Below are 14,742 nucleotides of genomic sequence, written 5' to 3' on the forward strand. Positions count from 1 at the left end.
AATTTAATTCTACATCATTTTCATTTTGGAAGTATTAATGAAGTTTAAAATTTGGTTTTTATTAGCAAAACGTTTATTATCGGATCTCAGTTAATCATAGACTGTTGGATACTGAAGTGAAGTGAAGGTTAAATCTATAGCTGTCCATTCAAAATAAAATCTGCCAAGTAGGCTAAAGTATTTTTATTACTTTCTCCCCCTATACCATAGTTTAGAGAAAGTATTGTTTTTGTCAAAATTTTCGAGATTGAGTTTTGAGTGGATATATTCGTTTTGGGTCCCCCTGGACCCAAAAAAGTGGTTTTCGAAGTGATGTCTGTGTGTGTGTCTGTGTGTCAGTGTGTCTGTGTGTCTGGATGTGTACAGAGCTAGAGACTACACCTGTGGTCCGATTTCGATGAAATTTGGTATGTAGGTTTTAATCCATGGTATCTCCAGGATTTTTTTTCATTTTTTTGAAATTTTGATTTTTAATTGGGATTTTCCCATAAAAACCCATAAAAAACCGGAAAAGTAGGATTTTCAAAAAAATGGCCTGAACGATTTTGATAAAAAGTTAGTATGTTGTAGCCCTTTAAATTCTGAACAAAATGGTACAAATCCCATTTCTGTAAAAATTACGGTTCAAAAGTTATGGTAAATTATGTTATTTTCCCATAAAAACCCCATAAAATAACAAAAAATAGGATTTTAGACAAAAACCGGTTTTGATTTAACATAGTATGTCATGGTCCTTACAGTTTTGATAGTTTTTTCATTTTTTATAAATTTTGATTTTTAATGGGGATTTTCCCATAAAACCCCATAAAATAACGAAAAAATAGGATTTTCCCAAAAATGGCCTGAACGATTTTGATAAAAATTTAGTATGTTATAGTCCTTTATATTCTGAAAAAAATGGTAGTAATCCCATTTCTGTAAAAATTACGGTTCAAAAGTTATTGTAAATTTTGTTATTTTCCCATAAAATAACGGAAAATAGGATTTTAGACAAAAACCGGTTTTGATTTAACATAGTATGTCATGGTCCTTACAGTTTTGATAGTTTTTTCATTTTTTATAAATTTTGATTTTTAATGGGGATTTTCCCATAAAACCCCATAAAATAACGGAAAAATAGGATTTTCCCAAAAATGGCCTGAACGATTTTGATAAAAATTTAGTATGTTATAGTCCTTTATATTCTGAATAAAATGGTAGTAATCCCATTTCTGTAAAAATTACGGTTCAAAAGTTATTGTAAATTATTATGTTATTTTCCCATAAAAACCCCCATAAAATAACGGAAAATCAGATTTTCCCAAATTTGGCTTGAACGATTTTGATAAAAATTTAGTATGTTATAGTCCTTTAAATTCTGAAGAAAATTGTACAATTCCCATTTCCGTATATTTACGTTCACTGCTTACACATGATAAAGGTTGTTGACAAACTTATGGGAGAAAGTATGTGTCAGAATGCTGATACCGTTTATATTTTATGTAAACAAACAACAAATAAAACATATGGTTTACCAAAATAAATCAAAATTATTAGTAAAGTGTAAACAATTTCAAACTCAATATTTTTGATTCAATATCATAATAGACCTCAGAACTTACTTATATTATAGTAGTTCACAGAGTTTATTGATTGGAGTGTTGATGAAATGCAGTCCTAACTACCCTTCATGTAATTTTGAAAAATGACCATGTCTGCAAGTTTAGTGATTTTTAGAGCTTGGAACTATGAAGTCATGAGACAACCAATAATAGTGTTCCTTAAAAAACCTAAATTGACCTGAAGGTAATTGTTTTTCCTTTTCCTTGTGAACAAATTTAACTAATCAGTAATCAAACTACTAAAATAGACATTGGATGAGTTTAACAAAGCTAAGCTAGAAATTTTATTAAGATAGGTACTTTTAATCATGTCCAAAATAATCTACACGTTCTCATAATTATTATGATATGATTAAAAGATTAAAGATTGATATTATTAGATATGATTAAAAGTATCTTAATCAAATTTCTAGCTTAGCTTTGTTAAACTCATCCCGTTTATATTATTATTATTAATTCATGCAAAGCTAAGAATATGATAAAACTTATCTACATGTTTCTAATTTACAGTTTTAATCTTCAATTTCTTATTATATTACTTACGATACAGAGAGCTTGCTTGTGACTTGTTTGAAATTAATCTCAAATATAAATGTTGTTGCTAAGTAACTTATTTATCATTCTTTATTCAAATGTTAGGTATCTGTTTTCTGCTATGTTTTGTTGTAACCAAGGTGAAGTAAAATGTTAAAGTATTTTCTTGATTGCAAGGGCGGTCCCAGGGTGGAGCCCCGGGGGGGGGGGGCGTCAAGGGGGTCGTGACCCCGCAAAATTTTGAATATCCTATATAAACTATTATACCTACCAGTGGAACTTTAATAAGTGATTGTAGTGAGTTACCTACCGGTAGTTTGCTAATTGCACTGGAGAAGGGAAGTATGATAGGCAGGAACGCAACCCGAGGTGATGAGATTGTAGTGTTATCGCAAGTTAAATTAAAATATAGTTTTTAATAAGACAAATACTTTATTAGGTAGCTTTTTACAATAAACCAGATTCCGAATGTTTACCAACAAAAACTAAACAAATAATATTCTAACACCATATGTTTTCAAACACATATGAATAACAACACATCTCCCCTTTAAAGATCGAACCTCCGGGTAGGTTTGAATTGTCTTGTTGATCTTCTTAGATTCGCTAAAGGATTTGTCTGCGATGGTTCTGATCTTCTCAGGTTTTCTGAGGGACTGGTCTGCAGTGCTGGTTGATCAGAAGGCATAGTAGTGCTAAATCTTTGCAGTGATCTTCTGTTCCTCCGCAAACAACCATCTTGCGTTTGAATTATGTAGGATCGAGGTGCATGGTGTTTGTTTAATATAGTTCCTTCTTGATTCCTGTCCTTTATATGGACTTGAGCTCCATCAGGTAGAGTAGGCAATTCTGTGGCTCTATGTCTTTTGTCAAAATAAATCTTTTGACGATCAATTCTTGCTTCTTCCTTTTCCCTTAACTTTTCAGTGTCTACCAGATAGGGTATTAGTTGATCAGACATTATCGGAACATAAGTGCGGATCCTTCTCCCGAAAAGTAATTCCGCTGGACTTTTCCCATTTTCCAGAGGGGTGTTGCTCTTAACATAAGTAGCATTTTGTGGGGATCATCACTTTTTTCTAAGTGGTACTTAAAGTTTTTTACTTGCGCTTCTATGAAGCCGTTGCTTTGTGGAAATTTTGGGCTTGATGTAATCAATTTAAATCCATAATCACGACCAAGTTGTTTGAATTGACAGCAGTCAAATTGAGAACCACAGTCTGCTCTCACTGTCTCAGGTACACCATGACGTGCGAAGATGGACTTTGTATATGTCACAATAGTGCCCATTTTTAAGTCATTTAGTCTGGCAATCTCCATAAACCTGAATAATAGTCTGAGATTAAGAGATACCAGTGACCTTTGCACTTCAGCAAATCGGCACCCACTATTTGCCAAGGTCTATCCGGATAAGGGGTTGGTATCAGCGGCTCTGCTCTCGTAGCGCGATTTTCTGCACATGTCTTGCAATTTTTTACTAGTTCTTTGATTTGTTGAGAAAGACGAGGCCCACCACACAGTCAATTTCGCAAAGATCTACATTTTGTTATGCCTTGATGTCCTTCATGAATACTTCTTAGTACATTAGCTCTTAGAGAATTTGGTATTATAATACGACTTCCAAAGAGAAGTATACCATTTTGCTCACTTATATCTTCTCTATGATACCAGTAGGGCAATACATCCTCTGGAATCTTAGATTTTTCTGGCCAACCTTTCACACAATACTGTGACACATGTTTTAGAGTTTCATCTTTCATAGTTTCTTGATTTATTTCTCTCAACCTTTCATCCGAAACTGATGGTAGAGTAGTGTCAATGTTTTGTATATAAGCCAGGATTTCCTCTGTAAGTTCCCATTCCTCTTCAGAGTTCTCTGTGTCTCGAGACAGTGCATCAGCCAAAATCAACTCTTACCTGGCGTGTAGGTAATGTCATACGTATATCTCATCAGTCGTAGTCGTATTCTCTGAAGCTGGGAGTAATATTGTCCAAGTCTTTTATCTTGAATATGGAGAGCAAGGGCTTATGGTCTGTCTCAATATGCAAATTCAACCTAAAATGAGGTGTTCAAACCGTTCACACCCCCAAGCAATCGCTAGAGCTTCTTTTTCTATTTGAGCCCAATTACGTTCGCTGATGACAAACTTCTCGAAGCATAGGCCACCGGACGTTTAGTTCCATCTTCTTGAAGCTGAAGTAGTGCAACTCAATACCGTATGACGAGGAATCCGCTGAGAGGAAGGTTTCTTTAGAAATGCTGTATAAAGCGAGACACGGTTCGGACATCAATGACAGTTTAATCTTTTCCAAAGCTTGGTCTTGATCAGGCCCCCAAACAAATTCTGTATTTCTTTGCAGTAAAGCATGTAGTGGATGAACTATGGTCGACAAATTACGAATAAACTTGGCTACGTAATTGACAACACCTAGAACTCTCCTTAGTTCTTTAACATTAGTTGGCGTCTTGAGTTTTTGGATAGCCTCAACACGAGAGGGATCTGGCTTAATACCATTTTTAGTTACAAGGTGGCCTAGTAAACTGATACTGTCATGCCGGAACACACATTTTGATCTATTAAGTGTCCAGCCCTTTTCCTGGAGCCTACACAAAACACTATGTAAATTTTTGTCATGTTCTTCCATATCTTTCCCGTATATAGTACTTTTCATCTTCATGTACTGTATATTGCTAAAACAATAAAAAGCCCGCTGCCACCATGTAGTGTTATCGCAAGTTAAATTAAAATATAGTTTTTAATAAGACAAATGCTTTATTAGGTAGCTTTTTACAATAAACCAGATTCCGAATGTTTACCAAATAATATTCTAACACCATATGTTTTCAAACACATATGAATAACAACACAGAAATAACAGATGTAACTTACTGTACAGACCACCTGCAGTCTGGACTTAAACTCCGTTGGGTTAACGGTGTCTGTTACTGATCAATTCCACAATTCTCAATAATGCAAAAACTTCACATTATTCAAGTTTATTTTTCAAACATTTCTTGAACCTTGAAATAAACTGGGAAGCTGCGAAGCTCGTACACATTAACCTAGGTCAATTTAATGTTGTATCTGTCAAAATAGCTTAAAAATCGCTCATTTATAAGCACGTCATTATTTTCGGGGGGCATTCCCACTAACGTTGCCCGTTGTCGTCACTGCTACCGACAGCAAAATTGGTTCTCAGTGTTCTCATTTTTTTCTACGCCAGTGGCATTTTATTAGAGGTCAACGTGAGAATAAAGTTTTTGTGATTTTGCTGGGAATTAAACCTGTGCCTCCCGCACCAAAGTCTAAGACATTAACTACAATGCTGTTGTTTCGTGGCTAGAAACACATCCAATTGGTTTGTGCTATTCCTAAAAATTCTATCAGGTCTTCTAATCATTAAGAAAATATGAATACTATTTCAATATTGAAAGTTTTAAAATTACATATCATTGAAATTATGTAATCATTGAATTACAAATTATGTTACTGTATTACAAATTCCAATTCCTAACGTTAAACTCACATAAATTAATATTCAACTACCTTTCAAGCAACTATTGATAAAACTTCTTTGATACTATTCTTTATCCGATAGCCAATTCAAGTTTTTATTAATCTATGTTACAACGGATGATAACATTAAATGCAGAAGTATTAAATAAGAAGAAGAATGCGGTTGAACGTCAAACGCCAGCATCGGACACTGCCGTATATGGCTGAAAGCGTCCATCGTCTGCCGATCTTCCCTATTTTTCACGACATACAAAAAATAGTCTAACTCAAACGATCCCAAGTTTTAGGTTTGAGTTTGTAATTAGTCCTATCATTTACCACAAGTGTACAATACACTACAATAAATTTGGTAGAACGATTTCGATTTGCAATAACAATGATTAAAGTTCCTGGTATAATAGTTTATATACAGGGTGTTTTTTTTTTAACTTGCATCTTTATTTATGTAAAAACCGCAATAGATAGAAATATGCAGTTTGCAGGAATTATCTATTGACGTAGGAGGCCCAATTTTCTTTAATTCAACGTTACATTCACATTCCCCCCCTTTCCCCCCCTGGCCCCAACTTAATTTTTTTAAATAGCAAGGTACCCCTTATGACATATCAAATGAAAGAGCGTGAAAAAAGAAAATGTTTGGTGAAAAAAATTTGAAAATCGGCTCATAAATTTGTGAGATATTTCACCCCCTTTCTCTCCCTACCCTTAACTTAAAATTTTGAAATTGTGAGATATCCCTTGTGTCATATCAAATGAAAGAGCACAAAAAAAGAAAATGTTTAGTGAAAAACATTTTAAAAATTGGCTCATAAATTTGTGAGATAATAAAAAATAATAGGCTAGGAGGAGATAGGGATTGCAATATTTCACAAATATCACATCTGATTTCAAAAACAATTTTACCAGATATGATTTTTTTTTTTCATTTGAAGTGTCACAAGGAATTGACATTTCAACATTTAAAGTTGAGGATAGGGAGAGAGAGGGGGTGAAATATAAAAGATGTATAAGCCGGTTACAAAGATTCTTCCACCAAACATTTTCTTTTTACATGCCCTTTCAATTGATATTTCAAAAGGTATATCTCGCAATTCCAAAATTTTAAGCTAAGGGAAGGGTGAGAAAGGGGGATTAATATCTCACAAAGCTAAATACAAATATTTGTTCACCAAACATTTTTCTTTTTTCAAGCTCCTTTATTTGATATGTCACAAGAGCCCCCTCCCCAGAACTTAATTTTTTTTTATTTGTTATTAAAAAAAATTAATTTCCGGGGAGGGTGGGGATACCTCACAAATATATGAGCCAATTTTAAAATGTTTTTCACTAAAAGTTTTCTTTTTTCGTGCTCTTTCATTTGATATGTCACAAGGGATATCTCGCAATTTAAAAATTTTAAGTTAAGGGTAGGGAGAGAAAGGGGGTGAAATATCTCACAAATTTATGAGCCAATTTTCAATTTTTTTTCACCAAACATTTTATTTTTTTATACTCTTTCATTTAATATGTCACAAGGGGTACCTTGCTAATTAAAAAAATTATGTTGGGGACAGGGGGTGAAAAGGGGGGAACATTAATGTACGGTAACGTTGAATTCAAAACAATTGAGCCCCCTACGTCAGTAGATGATTCCCGCAAACTGCATATTTCTATCTATTGCGATTTTTACATAAATAAAGATGCAAGTTTTTTTAAAAAGCACCTTGTATATAAAAAATATTTTGGGAGGGTGACGACCCCCTTGACACCCCCCTCCCTGGACCACCCATGGTTTTGTTCAAACTTCTGTAATGTACCAATACATTGAACCAGAAATAAATGTTTTAAAAATCTGGCTTGAGCTCACATTTTTTGAAAAAAATTTGTATACAAACAGTCAACTCTGTTCATTGATTCGGTTACTTTATATAGAATATAATTTTAGCATCAGGTTTACATTCAAAGCTTGCCTAACCTAAAACTATATATTCTTGCTAAATCCCTGTTTAGCTAGGTTACTCTTGCTTGCTTTGTAAAAATCATGTGAGACTTTTTATAGATTTTAACAGGATATTTGGAATTAACATCAGGCTTAGTTAAATTGTTATAATGTTTGGTCACCAACTAATACAATTCTTTAAAGTTGTTTGAAGATGCAGCCCACATTTTGTTTCTTGGGTTTGCTGTTGATGGGTTCTGTCCTGGGAGCTCCAAGTGAACCCATGGCACCTGCTAATGTCCCAACAGCTGATAAACCACCAACAGTTGATAAGTCACCAGCTGATATGTCGTCTGCTTCTGCTCCTCAACCAGACACAGCTGATCCTGATGTTGCCATCAGGGATGTTGAAGATTCTCTGAAGAAGTTGAGAATAAAACTGAATGATGCTGTGTCAGCCATAGTAGCACCAGCTGCTAATACAGTTAGTACACAACTGTTATACCTGTCATATTATTTTTTTGGTTATAGATCAAAAGCTGAAAATTCGAAGGTCCTAATTCTCTTGTATACCTCGAATTTTTGCAGCAATTCCCATCAGTAATATGAGCCCTACTTAAGTATATTTTAAGCCGAGGCTGAGTATTGACTTTATGTTCCCGATTATGACTGATGACATCAGATATAGGCTAGGTACTGAAGTAGACACTATTCTTGAGGTTGGTTGAATTTTAATTATATTAGTCAAAACTATTCTAGAATTTTGAGTTAGGGTATCAGGAGTTTATAGTTTGAAGAAAATCTTGAACTGTTACCTATATGTTTTTACAAGGTTACAAGAAGGATCACAAACTATATTTTTGCACTATAAATTATTTAAAATATATAAAATCTACTAAATTATTTATATGAATTTTGCAGGCTGGTCAGTTCAAAGCTGCAGAAGCTTCAGTTGGGCTGAATATCCCTGAAATAAGCATCAAACCTGTTGAAATCACAGCAAACAAGAAGTATGCTGAGATAATTGGACAGTTTATTGCTGATCTAATACAGGTAAGCACGATCAAAACAATAGCTATAGTCTGTATGATGGAACCTGTCCCTTGATCCTTCAATGCCTGGAACAGGCCCAGACCTTGAACCATTGGATTATTGGCTATCCCTGGTAAACAGAGCGTCCAGAGATGGGTTTCATCATAGAGGACTTATAGTCAATCAATAAATCAAATAAATAAGCTTGTACTCTAGGTTTACTACTAGTGGGGAGGCAAATGTAGTAAAGTATGTCAAATAACAAAGTTGGCTCACCCCAATAGGTAACCGGTGAACACTATGCTAGATGATATTTTATAGTAGTAGAGATGATATTTTGACCGGTGTTCACTCTGTATGAGTGGGACTCTCTTATCTGGACGCCATTTTCAAAATGGCGGATGTCAACGTTTGATCTTTGAATAACTCGAGCAAAAATGATCCGATTTTGATAAAATTTGGTATAAACGTTTAAACTTACATTTATTTGAATGAGTTCGAGAACCAGCATGATCGGACAATGGGAGAGGGGGTTTATGGGGGGTTTTATGGGGTAAAAATGGGATTTTCTTATTTTTCGCCCCCAAAGCACAACATTTTCCAATTTCTCTCTAAACCATTTTAAAGAACTTAAAAAAAGAAATAATTTAGTATATTAACGTTTTTTGTACCCTTATTGGTTACGGAGAAAATTAAAAAAAGTGTTATTTATGATTCCCATGTTATTCTTATGGAGGATATTGTCAACTCTTGTAGTTTGCTTGTTTATGGATATATTTTGATCAAACTTGGTAAACTTATTTATTTATACTAAACTATTAATATTAATATTCTACTAACATTCACACTTAATTAGCCTCCCTGTGGCAGAAAACCTAGGTACTCGTTAAACCTAATTTTATTTAAATTGAATTAATTTAAATACAAATCAGGCAAATGGGACAGAGCTCGAAGGGAACGGACGTGCTTTCACCGACCTCCGCGGAGATAAGATAGTGAACTCTGAAATCGCATTTCGACGATCGTGTGCAGGCTTCCTATTAGTTTCAAAATTTTATTTTTTTCTCGGTTTAAACAATCTTAAAACAAATATATACGAAATGGCGGATAAATGTAAATTATGTCGAAAATCAATTACATCTCGCCACCTGAAAATTCAGTGCTGTGACTGTGCATCGCTTTATCATGCGTCCTGTGTGAAAATGTCTAAAGAAGATTTGGACTACCTAAACGACAACAACGAGGCTTGGCGATGTGACCCATGTTCCGTGACGAGGAGGAAAAGTATGCAGGTGAAGTCTCAGCTCGAGAAAGAAGATGTGAGTATAAAAGCTGTATTTGATCTCCTTCAAGAAATGCGTGAAGAATCCAAAGCACAAATTCGTAATTTAGAAACTGATCTTGGTAACTCTGTTGAAAGATGTCATCATGACATAAATGAACTCTCAAAGAAAATTGATAAACAATCAGAAGTAATAACAAACTATGAAAAACGCTTTGAAACTATCAATCAAGCTAACTTAGCCTTAACAAAGAGAGTAAAAGATTTAGAAAGTCGCATTGTAGAGCTGGAACAATACTCAAGATCCAATTGTATAGAGGTAAATGGTATTCCTGAGCAGAATGGCGAACAAGTCATTGAGGTAGTGAAAAAGATCGGTAGTAGCCTGGGTGTAGAGATAAATGATAATGATATCGATGCATGTCATCGCTTAGGACCAAAACAAAATGCCGGCGGCAGTGACAGATCTCGGGGGATCATGGTCAAGTTTACCAGACGAGTGATAAAGGAAAACCTGTTGACCAAACGACGTGCTAAACGTAACTTAAATACGAAAGACATTGGATTTTTGACCGGTCCAGCCGAGGTAGTCTATGTGAACGAGAGTCTAAGCGTGGCCAAGAGACAGGTCCTAAACGCAACACGACAACTGAAGAAGGATGGACTTGTACAGTATGTATGGGTACGAAACGGAAAAATCCTTCTGCGAGTTGAAGAGGATTCGAGGGTAGAAGTAATAACGTCAAAGGAGCAGATTGAAGAACTACGCAGTGTACGCATCGCCAGCGTCAGCAACATCCCGTCAGCAACAGCGTCCCCGACTGGACCACGCAACGCAGACACTCCTCCACCACATGACCACGACACGACAAGTACGTCGCCTTCCGCACCACAGCTGGCACCACAGGTCACGACAAGTACTTTGCCACCATCCACACAACACGACATGACAAGTACCACGGACACCACGACTTCCGCAGATGGTGCTGAGTAGATGTGCTCTAGTCATCCCGATGATTAAGGTATCGAACATTTAAAAATGGTTGTCTCTGTAAATATAATTAGATTTGTAAATTTTTATGTTAGCTTATTTTTAAATTGTCTTTATTTAACTTATAATGACAACGGTTCTTGAAGATGACAGTTTTACTACTTGTAGTGCCGGTCTTATTATAGTCCAACAAAATATAAGGAGTGTAAGAAAAAATTTCGATTTATTTTGTGTTAATTCCAGAATTTAACAAAAAAACCTGACATTGTCGTATTGACTGAAGTATGGATTGAAGACCACGAAATATCTAAATATAGTTTATCCAGTTATGTAACGTACGCAAATTGTAATAATAACTATAGAGCTGGTGGCGTGATCATTTACTTATCAGACCGCATTTCTGGTCATTGTATTGATTCAGTTGGAATGCGGACAGCGGATGTCCTATGTTTAAAAATCGATATAAGCACAGATAAACCAGTATTCCTATCCATCGTTGGCATTTATAGATTACATGAGTACAATGTAGATATTTTTATCGATGAATTCGATGGATTATTAAATGCCATTGATAGTCCCAATCTTTTGATTATTGGTGATATCAACATTGACTTGATAAAAAAATCCCCACATGTAGACAATTATTTAATGAAAATGTCAAGGCATGGGTTATTTTCACTAATTGAAAAACCTACACGTGTAACAAAAGATACAAACACTTGTATAGATCACATATTATTTAGACGTAGCGCTAACCATAAGATAGATTATAAAAGCTGGGTAATAGATAGTGAAATTACTGACCATAGAATGACTGCTGTAAATCTTGTTTTAATATGTAACACCAAATCCATTCCTAAAAAATCAATCTTTTCCAAAATAGATTTTGTTAAACTAAAAACGATTATAAAAAGCGTTGACATGTCCCAAATATATTTAACAAACGATACATGCTTAGGTTTTGAAATGCTCGTCGGCATCCTAAATAATGCTGTAGCAGAATCAAAAATCTGTAAAATTAAAAGCTCTACACAAAAACTTAAACCTTGGATGAACAACACTTTAGCGAGTATGGTTAAAGAGAAAAATAAGCTATTTAAAAAATCAGCTAAACAGCCTAACAATCAAATACTTCAACAATCTTATAAAGAGTTCAAAACAGGTTAATAAATAAAATTAGAACTACTAAGGAAGTGTATTACAGACAAAAATTCGAGTTAAATAAAAATAATACGAAAAAACAGTGGAATGCAATAAACGAGTTAATCGGTTGTGAAAAGAATTCGAATCAGAAAATAATACTTACCCATGAAAATGACGTTTTGGTTCAAGATCAAACCGAAGTTGCAATATGTTCAATGATTTCTTCCTTACAATTGCAGATAAGCTTAGAGATGACATAGTCTCAGATATTGAGGGAATTAAAACTTCAAATAGTGCGTTCGACACCACGTTTCCAACACGAACCTATTCAATCAAATCAATATTTTTCTTTCCTACAAATACAGCTGAAATTAAAAGTATAGTTAGTGCATTAGAAGATAGAAAAGCCCCAGGTTTTGATGAGTTAACACCTGTTATCATTAAAAACATCATAGACAGCATAGATAATGTATTAGTCCATTTAATAAATCTTAGTATGTCTACGGGTGTATTTCCCAATATTCTAAAAGAGCTGTTTTAAAGCCATTGTACAAAAAAGGCGATAAAACTAATCCCACTAACTACCGTCCTATAGCCTTACTCTCTATCTTATCAAAAATAATAGAAAAGATTGTAAAGGAGCGTTTGATTAACTTCCTGAATAAAATTAATTTCTTTAGTAAAAACCAGTACGGGTTTAGAAGTAAAATGAACACAAGTAATGCTTTGTTAGATTTTATGTCTCAGGTTTACAATGGAATAAATCAAGGTAAATGCTGTGCAGGTATATTCGTCGATGTAATGAAGGCATTCGACACAGTAGATCACTCTATTTTACTGTCTCGAATGTACGAAGCAGGTATTAGAGGGATCCCTCTCAAGTGGTTCAGTTCATATTTATCAGAAAGAAGCCATGTAACTAGAGTAGGTGAATCTGTTAGTGAAATAGGTATTATTAAGCACGGAATTCCACAGGGTTCGGTATTATCTGGACCATTATTTCTTATTTATGTAAATAATCTTTGTGAAGGTGTATTCAATGGCAGACTAGTTGCGTTTGCTGACGATACTGCACTGTTTTACAGCAGTTCAAATCTAGAGCAGCTTAGACTAGAAATGCAAGCTGATATAAAGATGCTAAGAGTGTGGTTCACAAAACACTTTATGGTCATGAGTCCTAAAACAAAGTACATAATATTCAATTTGTCTCGTAACCTTAGCTTTGCTGAGCCATTAAGATATCATTCGTTAAATTGTAAAATGGATATACAGTGCCAATGTGCGGACATTGAACAGGTAAATTCAATTAAATATCTAGGCTTAAATGTTGACTCGAAGATATCTTGGAAAATACATATTGAGGCAGTTAGACAAAAATTATTGAAATACATCCGGATATTTTATATGTTGAGGCCAATCTGTAGGAAAAATGTTTTGAAATCTATATATTATGCTCTGATAAGTTCGAAAATCGAGTATGGGATTGAGGTGTGGGGAGGAGCATATTACTCAAACCTTAAACCAATAATAACCATACAGAAGTATTTTGTCCGCATAATATCAAACAAAACAAAATTCGAACACTCTGAACAATTGTTTAAAGATTTACAAATTCTAACATTTAAAAATTTGTATATTTTTAAAGTTTAAAAGCTTTCTTTGATAAAAGTGGGGAAGACCGGCACAATATAGGATCTCGAGCGTTGACCCTTCGAAGATGTTTCAATGTGTCAGTCCCTAAACCAAATTCAACAGCTTTTAAAAACTTTTATCTTTATCTTGCTCCAACTTTCTTTAATTACTTGCCAATTGATATAAAAACGTGTTTCAACAAAAGACGTTTTTGTTATCTCACAAAAATGTTTCTATCCTCCAACGATTCTAATGCATATTATCGAAATTGTTGCCAAGTTTATCTATGACGTGTATCCATTTCCCAATTTATCATATTATTTTATTTCTATATCTTAATGATCAACATATTACTTCTAAACCACATAGTTTTTATATCCTAAATGCATCTAGTTACTCTCCCTTGTTATTTGTACAGTGTTTTCATAATTATTAAGTCTAAGGTATTTAGTCCTATTTTAACAATGAAGCTTAGTAATGTTATTTTTTTTTAGAGTTGCTTTAGAGTGTAACATTTATTGATGTCGGTGATCCCATCTTTTGAGCTGTTTTTATATGTGTTTTTTCGTAATAGAACATCCCAAACAGGTCTTTGACCTAGGGATGAATTGTTTCATAGTTATAAATAAGTGTGTGAGTTAAATCTTAAATAGTTAATCTAAGTTATTCTTAAGTACTCTGTGTAAAAGCTTGTACAAAAATATGAAACAATAAAGATTTTCTGATTTCTGAAATGGAAATTTACTTAGTCTGCAGGTTCGCTGTGACGGGGATATTTTATTCTTGACATTTCTTCCTAACTCTAGTGGTTCAGGAGATACAGTAGAACTCCAATTATCCGAACTCCAATTAACCGAATCTCCAATTATCCGAATCGCTTATTTCAACAATTTTAAAAACGTAAAGCTACAGTAATAAGTTTTGCAAAATATCAAAGAATTGTTATTAAACACATTTAGCCAATTTTGGACTTTGATGGAACACTATTGACTTATAACATGTATAGAACACTAATTGTACTATGAGCATTGTAAACTGTAATAATGTTCTGATTTAAATTATTATTAATTAAAAGTTCACTTAGTACCGAA

General features: G+C 34.1%; 1 protein-coding gene across 1 annotated transcript; it reads left to right on the top strand.

The window, feature by feature from the left end:
• The first annotated feature begins 1,624 nt into the window (after positions 1 to 1,624).
• On the top strand, positions 1,625 to 8,678 carry LOC128982725 (uncharacterized). Its single transcript, XM_054401663.1, has 3 exons — positions 1,625 to 1,785; positions 7,776 to 8,055; positions 8,493 to 8,678. The coding sequence occupies exons 2-3, from the start codon at positions 7,786 to 7,788 to the stop codon at positions 8,676 to 8,678; spliced, it is 456 nt and encodes a 151-aa protein (XP_054257638.1). The 5' UTR covers positions 1,625 to 1,785; positions 7,776 to 7,785.
• Positions 8,679 to 14,742: the final 6,064 nt, after the last annotated feature.

Source organism: Macrosteles quadrilineatus, unplaced genomic scaffold, assembly GCF_028750875.1.
Source record: "Macrosteles quadrilineatus isolate MER2022 unplaced genomic scaffold, UCM_ALF_1.0 Scaffold_1114__1_contigs__length_17703, whole genome shotgun sequence".
Lineage (NCBI taxonomy): Eukaryota > Metazoa > Arthropoda > Insecta > Hemiptera > Cicadellidae > Macrosteles > Macrosteles quadrilineatus.